Source organism: Bison bison, unplaced genomic scaffold (assembly GCF_000754665.1).
Source record: "Bison bison bison isolate TAMUID 2011002044 unplaced genomic scaffold, Bison_UMD1.0 scf7180017864526, whole genome shotgun sequence".
Classification (NCBI taxonomy): domain Eukaryota; kingdom Metazoa; phylum Chordata; class Mammalia; order Artiodactyla; family Bovidae; genus Bison; species Bison bison.
In genome coordinates this window covers 4,414,730-4,425,505 of record NW_011495077.1, presented here as the reverse complement: position 1 = coordinate 4,425,505, position 10,776 = coordinate 4,414,730, and the positions used below count along the sequence as shown (strand labels likewise).

The 10,776-nt window shown below is 43.2% G+C and overlaps 1 protein-coding gene across 10 annotated transcripts in view; it reads right to left on the bottom strand.

Moving 5' to 3' along the window:
• The window catches only part of PARP6 (poly (ADP-ribose) polymerase family, member 6), a 27,030-nt gene that overhangs the window by 15,878 nt on the left and 376 nt on the right, over positions 1 to 10,776 (bottom strand). For 3 of the 10 annotated variants that reach the window (XR_824464.1, XM_010831390.1, XM_010831396.1), the window contains exons 1-9: positions 9,505 to 10,770; positions 7,422 to 7,628; positions 6,714 to 6,791; positions 5,891 to 5,985; positions 5,402 to 5,462; positions 5,080 to 5,170; positions 4,276 to 4,342; positions 1,681 to 1,830; positions 524 to 734 (exon numbers count right to left, since the gene is read on the bottom strand). Coding sequence is in view for 9 of the 10 variants with exons in the window: in XM_010831390.1 (XP_010829692.1) it covers positions 524 to 734; positions 1,681 to 1,830; positions 4,276 to 4,342; positions 5,080 to 5,170; positions 5,402 to 5,462; positions 5,891 to 5,985; positions 6,714 to 6,791; positions 7,422 to 7,424 (756 nt within the window). In the remaining variant the exon portion in view is untranslated. Of the gene's footprint in view, positions 1 to 523; positions 735 to 1,680; positions 1,831 to 4,275; positions 4,343 to 5,079; positions 5,171 to 5,401; positions 5,463 to 5,890; positions 5,986 to 6,713; positions 6,792 to 7,421; positions 9,411 to 9,504; positions 10,771 to 10,776 lie in introns of those variants that run through there. The other 7 variants (XM_010831397.1, XM_010831398.1, XM_010831395.1 and 4 more) reach the window with 6 other exon arrangements.

The following is a 10,776-nucleotide window of genomic DNA, read 5'->3' as shown; positions in this document are numbered from 1 at the left end:
AAAAAAAAAAAAATAAGGCTTCATGAATCTCCTAGGAAGCTGGTAACTAGAAACACCTCATTCATGCCCATTACCTAAAATTATCTTGAAGTAGCTAAGCCCTAACTCTGATCAGTCTAAGTAATCCCCAACCTGCAGAAAAGACCTTTAGACATTTTTGGCAAAGGCTCTTCAAACAGGCTCACCTGTCCTTAACCCTTTTCAAGGTAGATGTAAGACGTTTGTAAAGTAGCTGACTACCAAGTCCTAACCACAAGCTAACAAAATTAAACACAACATCTCCCTGGGATGCCCAACCCCAGACTCTGCTCCTTGATATACTATCAGAGAAGCTTGCTAGACTATGTAGGTATAAATTCACAACTATTAAAATATGTGTTCCATTCTACTGATTCATGATTCATGCCCAGATTTGGTTTATGACGTCTGGACAACCAGACTCCCACTCCATTTTGAGAAGCTGTATTCCCTCACTTCCCCTCCCACCCTCTGACACCAAGTCAAACCCTCCTCAGCCATGTACCAAAGGAGAGGTCCGTGTTGGGGGAGGGAGGCCCACGTGCTGGGGACACAGGAGACCTGCCTGGGGGCTGGGAGGGTAGCCAAACACCTCCACTTTGGGGTTCTTCATGGTGCAGGAGATGGAACGGTTCATGAGGCGTCCAACTCGAAGGTCTGGTACACCCAGTTTGCCTTTCAGCATGGAGTCCTGTATGATAGGGAAACTGGGAGACCTGAACAGAGAGCAAAGAGAAGTGATGAAACTGAGGATTCGGTATGAGCCCTAGAAGCCTGGAGGGTTTTCCCTGGTGGTCCACCGGTTAAGACTCTGCAGGGGGCCCTGCATTCAATCCCTGGTCAGGGAATTAACATTCCATATGCCATACCACACAGCGAGGTCAAAAAAAAAACCCAAACTATCCAAGGAAAGTTTCATTGGATCAAACTGTCAAAACAAATAGATCACTACACGTCAGGTTTTATGTCATTAAAGCCTAGGTCATTCTCTACAGCATCCAGGCCAGCTAAGGAATGATACCTTGGAAAGGATACCTGTTTCACTTGCTCAATGTGTGTGTGTGTGTTGTCTGTATTAATATATATGTGATTAAACTACTAGGTAAGAAACAGGTGGACCCCAAAGAGCCTAATGTCTGACTGTCTATCAATACTGGTACCTGGAAAACTACAAATCTGGGTTTGTATTTGCCTTTGGCAAGATCAGAAGGCACAGAGAGTAGGGAAGCGGGGAATAAAAGTCTGGGATCAAAGAATGGAGCAATGCTTGTTTCCAGAACCCAGGTAATAAATCAATGTGCCCTTTCATAAGAGCAAGGGGCTGGGGCCTAATTAGCTCTGCTTCTGTCTCCTTAGGATAGGGAATAAGGGTGAGGGTCAAAGAAAGGAAAGATGAAGAAGTGAGTATATATTTCTCCAAACAGACCCCATGCACTATGTACTATATTTTACATAAAGGACAAGGTATGACTACTGGGTCAGGAGTAGAAGGGTAAAGACACACAGGGGACAAGATCATGTGGGTAGTATTAGTAGTTAAAGGTACAGAATTCAGAGGACCTAGGGAGAGGACAGAAAAGTTTACATAATCAAGAAGGTGGGGTGGGGGCTTAGAAGAGATCAATGTGATTAGAGACAACAAGCTCATGGAGAAACACTTACTTGGGGATGGGTGAGAAGATACTGAGGCCAGCTCGGAACTTCTTGATGGTACCGCTTGTCTTGAACCAGCTGTGCCTCTTCTCCTGCTGGGTCTTTAAGAAATCGTTGCTGAGATGTTTCCATTGTTGGGATGTAAACATACCCAGGATTCTAAAGAATCACAGAGGAAGAGACTTAGAAAGCTCAAGCAGGGGGATCCCAGGTCAAGAAATAGGACTATGAAAGGCAACTAATCTAAAATTCAGGCTTGGAGACTGCAAAGCTAGTTGGTTTAGGGAACTGTGTGTGTCTCAAGATCCCTCTGATATAATCTTAACACATGGATATGTACTGTTCTAAACTACCTCTTGACCTTAGTGGGTAAATCCCCACTCCCTTACGTAGTCTAATGGACCAGAAAAATTCTTAGATGCTTTGCCTTTACAGGAAGATCTCAAACATGAGTCTTCAAAGGCTGTGAACCTGGCAATTTACTGCCAAGAAGAGCTATACCGAAAGTGAAACAGAAGTGGTGGAATAGAGGTGAGTACTACCCTTGGCCTTGTGAATAGTGAAGAAAAGGACAAGGAACCTGAAGGGTACTGATACTGTTAGGCAAAACATTACAACCTCAAATTTATGGTTTCCAACTTGACTAGTCTTGTCAGTTCTTTCACCTGTCCTTGATCAGTTCTCTCCAGTATTACTCTATTATTCTAAATCCTTATCATCTTCTTTAAGCTCCTAACTTTACCTACAACTGATAATCTTTTTTCTCAACAGAGAAAACTGAAGCCTTCAGATATCATCGTCCATGATTTGACAACCTTACTACAATATCTATTTCCATTTCCAGCCTCACTTTGATCCCTCCATCCTCTGGAGACAAGCTGATCCTGCTCTTAAGATCAATTGCTCTAGCTGTACTCTAGATCTCAGCCCCTCTGCAGGGACTTTGATCTGGCAATTATTCCCTTTTTCTGTCAGTTCCTTTCCCCGTATCTACAAAAAGTTCCAAGTTTCTTTATTTCAACCTAGCTACCCTCTAATCCTCATCCAAATTTCTTAGTCCATATTTCACTGTTTTTACTTTGTGGCCAATCACTCACTTCTCCAGAATACTTACTATATTCTGGTTTCTACCTTCACCACTTCACTACAACTGCTCTTACCTTGATGGTAAATCCAACCGAAACTCCTAGTTCTCTTCTTACTCATCCTTTCTGGCATTTGGCCCTCCTTGTAGAAATGTTCCTCCTTGCCTTCTCTCACACTGTTCTCTTCCCATCCTCCTCCAAGCTCTCTAACCTACCTTCAGTGTTTCTTCTTTCTCTACCTATTCTTGGCATTTTTTTCTGGCTTAAAGAGTGTTCTGCCCTTGACTTCATTTTCTTCTCATTCTATCTAACTCTCCTTTGACATTCTCATATTCTACACTGGATGCAACTCTCACCTGGACGCTGCAATCTATCTTCAACCTGTACCTCTCCGGTAAGTATCAAATCTACATCTCTATTGAGCAGCTCCACTGAATATCCCAAAGTTACCTTTAAATAACATATTTAAAATGGAACTATCTATCTTCATCCCACAAACTCGTTCCTCTTCTTAAATTCCTATTTAAATGAGCGGTATTACAATTTACCCAGACATCTAGGTTGGAAACCTAAGAGTAATATTCCTCTATTCCTTGGCTCTTATCATATACAACATAACCAAATTAGTCTTCGAGTCTGACTTTAAACATTGCAAATCTTTCTAGTCTATCTCTTGTCTGTACTCATATCTACAGTCATACTTTGGCTCATCATCTCACGTATGAACTTCTACAAATGGCTCTTACTAAAATAGTTCTGGTCTCTTGTAATACTCCTTCTATCTATGCTGCACAATGCTACCAGAATGTTTTTTTTAATAATTAAATCTGACCATACCCTTTCTTTGCCTAAAACCTTTCAAAGTTCCCACTGCCTACAAAATAAAAGCAGAAGATCCTTTCTGATTTTACAGTTCCTACGCACATTGCCTCATGTGACTGCCCTTGCAAATGTTATTTATTCTCAGAGTCTGTCTACATGGACAATTCTTATCCATCCCTAAAATCCATTAATCATCTCCCTTTCATATTTCATTCATCTAACTGCCACCAGACTGACTTACACCTTACTCTGTGTTCTTTCTAAACTTTACATTTTCAATTGTATTAGAACAAGTATACACTGGACTATATTTAGAACTTGACTGAGTTCACTTCTCTTTATATACCAAATACTTATTTAGCAAGGTGCTCAACACATTTAGTAAACTAAAACGGTCCAAAATCCTAGGGCTCCACTATGAGGAAGTGTGATGAGCATAACTCTAATTCCAGGGTTGTGTTTTCCTTTAAATGCTACGTAAATGCTAGTAATGCTCTCACCTCCAGGAAGCCTCAAGGGCACATACCCCAAAAACACAAGCTCCCCCACCTAACCGTAAACTGGACTCCCCAAATTTATTTTAGTCTTTCTTGGGCACATGTCAGAAATACACTTTTGGAAAGAAACATTCAAGAGTCTGCCTGTCCTATCTCTCTTTCCCTCAAACATTCATAACCAGAAAGATCAAAGTTCTTACTTTTTCAACTGAAGACCCAGCCCAAATCCTTCCTTATTTGATGGCTGGAAAACCTCAATTGATGGTTCTGCAAAGAGAAGAAAAAGCTCCTACTACATATACATGTCTATCCTCCTGGGAGTCCAAAGCCCCAGTTCAGTGGATTAGCTTCCTCAGATTTCAAGAATACTCTAAACAATAATGGTGGAAAACGAAAACCTCTGAGGCAGAAGGCAGATTCTGGGAACTGTCTGACCAATTTCAAACATCCTCAACTTCTATTAAGGAAGCTGAGGAGAAGGGGAAGAATAAATAATATCAAGGAACTAGAGAAAACAATTTCATTAACCAAGAAAGTCTTTAAGGCATGACTATTAGGTGATAGGGAGAAGGCAACGGCACCCCACTCCAATACTCTTGCCTGGAAAATCCCATGGACGGAGGAGCCTGGTAGGCTGCAGTCCATGGGGTCGCTGGGAGTCAGACATGACTGAGCGACTTCACTTTCACTTTTCACTTTCATGCATTGGAGAAGGAAATGGCAACCCACTCCAGTGTTCTTGCCTGGAGAATCCCAGGGACAGGGGAGCCTGGTGGGCTGCCGTCCATGGGGTCGCACAGAGTCGGACATGACTGAAGTGACTTAGCAGTAACATTAGGTGATAGGGAATGAAGATAACAATGAGAGAAGACTGAAAATCTCCTACCAATGGCCTTCAGATTACACCAAAAGGCTTTGTTCCTAGTTTTTCTCTATCTCAGTTAACTTAGAACGTTGTATTAGACTAGTCAGAGCACGCAGATGCACAAAGTCACTGCCTTTACCCGGTCCATCAAGGTACTGGGAGAGAGAAAATCGCAGCCTCAACACAATAGGTTCTGTCCGGAGGACCTTCCAGGCTGTAGAAACTTCCTCCTACAAGAGTAAGGGGAATGGTTTCTAGTTCAGCATCAGAGAGAAATGGCCTTTGAAGTGTTCACTACAAGACACACACATGCACGCAGTACTATCTGCTGATGGTCTAGAGATAGGCACAAAGTATACGTGCTTCAAATATAGCATTGGGAACAAGACTCCAGGCCTATGTGGCAAAACCCACAACAAGCTCAACTAGACCTGCTGCTGGCAGGTACTAGCATCACTTACATCCAGGAAGCTGATGTTGATGTGGAGGTCAATGTCCACGTCATCGATAGTTCCATATTCTCTATAGAGATACAGGTGATCACATGTGAGACTCATTAAGGGAGAAAGAAGGGAACAGAAATTGAAGTGGAAAGAGAAGTGAGCCTGGGGATAAGGGAGAGGGAAGGGTGGAAGGAGGCTCTGTAGTTAGCTACAGCCACTTTTACAATCAAAGCCTTTGCCAGGCCACAAGCCCTTCTTACCCCCAAGGTGAAACTTCAGTCTAGAGGATCTAGGATAAGAGGGAACTTCTAAGAAAAGTAGTTATACCTTCCTAATTGCTCCTGTCAGCCTACCTTAAATATTCTGAGCAACTCTCACCATCATTAGGCTCAAAACTTATGAAAGTCCACAGACCCCAGCATCACACCGTAAAGAAAAACCTCTACCCTTTTAGCAACTCACAAAGAAGTGGCTGAGCCCCCTACCATCCCTGAAGTAGAGCCCCACCTGATGGATACAGAGTTCTCACTGTAGATTTCCTTCACAGCTTCAATGTCTGCATCCAGCTGTGGGTGCCGATATAGGTCAGCTGCACAGCTTCCCTGAGTCAGCAGCAAAAATGGTGGAGGAGGGAAGAGAAAGAGGAAAACAGAATATGAAGAAACATCAGGAACAGGGAAATCAAACTATAGCAACACATACAAGCAAAAGCTGCTTTATGAAGGAGTTCTTGGTGGTGGCCCTAGTTAGGGATTTCACTGACAGACAAGTCACCCCCCATAAGCACTCTAGGAGGTTTCAGTAGACTAACTGCAGGTTCTGCTTAAGGAGTTCACATCCTTAAGTTTCAGCTTCTCTCAACCTTGACCAGGACTCTTTAGGTATCCCTCCTACGAGAACTCAGAACAGGCTGAAGAGTACAGAATTTAACTCAGATTGGTTCTGTCTGCAGCGTCCAACATTTCTGCTCAGGATCATGCCCTGGGCAGTGACAGCACTGAACAAACACTGCTAGAAGAATCTTAAAAAATTTGACCCTAATGAATGAAATGACCCCTGCTGGCTAGTGAGGGAACAATCAGAAAACAACTGTTTCCAACTAAGAACCTATGGCTAAACTCCATGCACAGAGGGTGTAGTTTATACTGGAAAAGATGAGAGTTCCAGGCAAGAGCAAAAATATGAGATCAGCTCTGACCAGATAATCCTCAGATTACACTGACACTGTATCTTCATCTCTGCTCCAAAATAATCTCTTTCACTCCTGACGTATCCAGAGGAAAGTATACATTTAGACCATCCAACATGGGTTTAGGGGCTGTAATCTCACCTGAACTCCATAGAGAAATTCCTCTGATTCATTGTCTCCCTCCGAATCATCATCATTCCAGAACTGGCCTTTGATGTCCTGATGATGAAAAACAAGAAATAAGGGTGCCTGGTATCTCATGGAACAGAGTGGGGTTAAGACAGGAAACAGATTTTCACAAATGAGAGGTCCCTTGGGATAGAATAACTGAGGCCCCAGTCCCTTTGCTGCTTTCCCCTGACCCTTTGGGGACATCTCAGTCTTTTCCCGAATCCGGTCATATCCATGGTCTAGCACTGACTTGCTGGCACAGAGGAAAACAATAGGGAATTTTAGCCTTCTTAGGTATTGGGTATGATGACTGAAGCTCTAGTAGCCAGTGGGATAGGTATGCAGAAGGCTTCAATATCAAGGTTGATTCTCAGGCATATCTACGTTCCATTACAAGCTGGCCTCTTCTGGATCATTACCCAAGGCAGCTCTCAAGCACACCTCGCTCTTTTGTCTCCTAACTCCCTTTCTATCCCTTCAAGTATTTAACTCTCGCCTTCCTTCCCAAGAAAACTCCCTAAACACACACCAAGTAATACTGTTTCCATGCCCCATCTCCTTCCTTTAACTTCAAGTAGCCACCCTATCTTCCAAAAGGGAGCAGAGGGGGAAGGTGAGGTCTGCAATCTGTTTCATCTACCCCCTGGACAATCAGAAAGGTGGGCAGTGAATTCTCACCATTGGGTCAGTGGGTAACACACACTCCTAGGTCAGTGCTAGGCAGCACCCCTCCATACCACCAGTTGAACCCAGGCCAAAGAGATGGGCATTTAGGAGGCCAAAAGAGGAGACAAGGGTTGGGAGGGGGGTGGCGATATCAGGGGCTGACTGGAGATCAGCTGAGGAAGGCAGGATCTGCTGTTGTGGTGGTAACAAGTCACTGTCCTGCAGAAAGTAGACGATTGATATCATCACTTAACAGCTGGGTGGCATGTACAAAAGCACACATTTATGGGTACACTTTTATTATACATATGTACAGATACTGGTACACAGAAACATACTTGCATGCATGTAGACACACTTGCACACAGTTCTTTAAAGAGAATGAACCATGAAAGTACTACATAAACATAAGACACTACTGTCCTCCAGCTGGACAGCTGTGACTGAAGAAAGTCCCTGCTCTAGTTCATAACATTGTATCAACTCCTGAAGCCAAAATGATGATGCCAGGACCAGAGGCTATGCTACTCAGTCAAGTCAGTTCATTTTAGAATGTTCTTCATAGAGTCAACCAAAATCAGAAGCAGACACTTTTTAAAAAATCTTTATCCCCAGTTATTTCTCCAAATTGAATGTTTATCTCTTATTTTAAACCAGTATCCTTAGAAGCCTTTCTATAACAATCATAGCTAAGTTTAAAAGTCTCAACAACTCTGACCATTTTCTGATAGACAGTCTGAGTTGTCACAGCCAAAATAATGCCCTGGACTCCTCTTGGAACCTACTCTCCCCAAAATGTAATAATGATCTGAAGAAATGCTCAGAAAAACACTAACTTCTAGCCCTTGTGCAAAATTAAAAACCACTGCTTCCTGGCTTTGTATTTATCAGTTTCATCCACTCCAACCTTAAACAGAGGTGTTCTTGATCTTCAACATGGTTCTCTTGCATCTTAAGTATCTAGATCAGCGGCTCTCAAGTAAGGTCTGTGAACTGGCAGCATCAATATGACCTGGGAACTTGTTTAAAATGTAAATTCTAAGATCCCCCATTGAGACCTACTGAATTAGAAACTCCAAAGGTCTAGCAATCTGTTTCAACAACCCCTCAGAGTTACGCTGAGAACCACTGTTCTAAATTCTTGTGCATTCCAAGGGCCTGTGGTCTGTTCCTCAGACACCAACGTAAACCTGTAACTAACCCAGTATGGTGACATAAAGCACAATGCCAGGGAAAAGATCACAGTAGTCCTTCAGCTGGCAGGGCTGCCTGACCCATCAAAAAAAATATGTAAAAGCAAATTGCAACTAAAGTTCTTAGAGAAGAAATGGCTTGATATCTGAGACTTGCTTTAAAATACAACTCAAGCACAAAAGGCAGAAGGGGCATTGGGGTGGGCAACAGGTGAAAAAAACATGGCAAAGTGATGACTATTGATGAAGCTAAGTGATGAATGAGTACATAAGCATTTCTTATACTACTTTTGTGTATAGTTGGAGATTTTCATTAAAAAAAAAAAAAAAAAATCAGAGACTACCCTTGGAAGGGCTCTCCCTAAAAAGTTAACTCTAAATAAGAACAGGAAGATTATCACTAAGACTCCATAAATGCCTCTTTGCTGTTCTTCAAACATATCAAGCATATTCCCACCTCGGAGCCTTTGTCCCTGCTGGTCACCCTCCTTGGGATGCTATTCACCCAGATATCCACATGGCTTACTACTTTACTCTTTCAGATCTCTGCTTGAAGGTCACCTTGACTATCCCATATAAAACAGCAAAACCCCAACATACAATACAGTAGCACTCTCCATCCCCCTTCCTTGCTTTAATTTTTTCCATAGCACTTACCACACTCTGATGTACAAAATGTTTGTTTGTTGTATTTATCTCCCACCAGAATGTAAGCTCTATGGTGGCAGAGGCTCTGACTCTTTTCATTGTCTATATTGTCAGTCCCTCAACACATATTTACTGAATGAATGAACTGTCTGCTGGAGACCTAAGCCAAAGGGGAGATACATACAAGAACTTAAACACAACTACATAGACAAAAGTCATACAAAAATAATTTTAAAGAGCAAGACTCCATTCACCTTCAACAGTAGCTGAGAACCAGAACATGAAGATCTGGGGGCTGGGTTTGTGAGATTTGAAAATAAACAGTCAGGTGCTGATCTGGATGATCACAGAGAAATAAAGAGGGAGGCACTAATGTCCAGCCTGGGGCGTCTTCGGCTGGGTGGTAGAATGATGGCAGCGTAGGCCAGAAATACCAACTTTCACAAGCTCTCTGTCACTGTAGAAGTCAAGAAAACTTAGTCTCTCTCCAAGCGTTGCTGCTGCTTGCTTTCTGCTGTTATCATAAGGAGAAAAAGATAATTCAGAGGGTATTTTTCCTGTCCAGGGAAAAGACAATTCAGAGACTACCATCTTTTTCAACCCAGGCTGCTTCAGTGAAAGGGAGTCCCACCTTCAACTCTCAAAGCTCATTCCTCTGAGATGGAGAAAGGGTTTACATGACAAAGAGTGGCAAAAGGGGAATAGTGGGAAGTTATCTAATTCACAGAATTACATTTTAAACAGGAATAAGCTGGAAAGATAGTCTTTTTCAAAGCTTTCACGTTACCTATAAAAAAAAAAAATCAGGGGTAGAGAGGTCAAGTAACTTGCTTAGGTTCAGGCAAGTGGAACTGGGACTTAAGCACATTTGATAGGTTCCACTCACATCCACTCTTCCTGTGATATGGTCACAAGCAATAAAGGGAGGTGCTAATGAATTAAGCAAGAAAGACCTATCCAACTTATCTAAATGAGGTAAAGAAGGGAACCTTTCAAGAAAACCAAGGCCAAATATAGACTGTGTGAAGAGCCCAGAGAACGGTGTCTGTCGGTCAGTACTTCGGACGACAGCAGAAACTGGGAATTTGCACGGGAACTGGCCATATGTAATTAAGCCTCAAGCCCGGACCACAAAAGTCGTGGCCGACGTCCACGAGCGCTTCTCGGTGTGACAACTTTACACCCAGTCAAAGAAGCCTCCGATCTCAACGTTTAAACTCTGGATTTGACTCCCACCTTTATGGTCCTGGGCAAGGAGGCTACTCCGCTCTACAGCAAGTGCTCCACCCGGAAAGCCTAGGGCATGGAACAAAGAGCGCGGCGGCGAACTCCTGGACCTAACGCTATCCCGGGTACGCGGCGGAGGGCCGGGCCGGGGTGAGCCCCCGAACACTGGCTGCCACCCGCGCTTCCAGAACAGGCCGTGAGGCCTCCCTTGGGGGGAGCTGTTAGACCTCTTCTCCGTTTTCCTCTGGAGACCCCCAACACCTGCCTCCCGGGAAAGAAGCTTTGTGTCCGATCTGTGT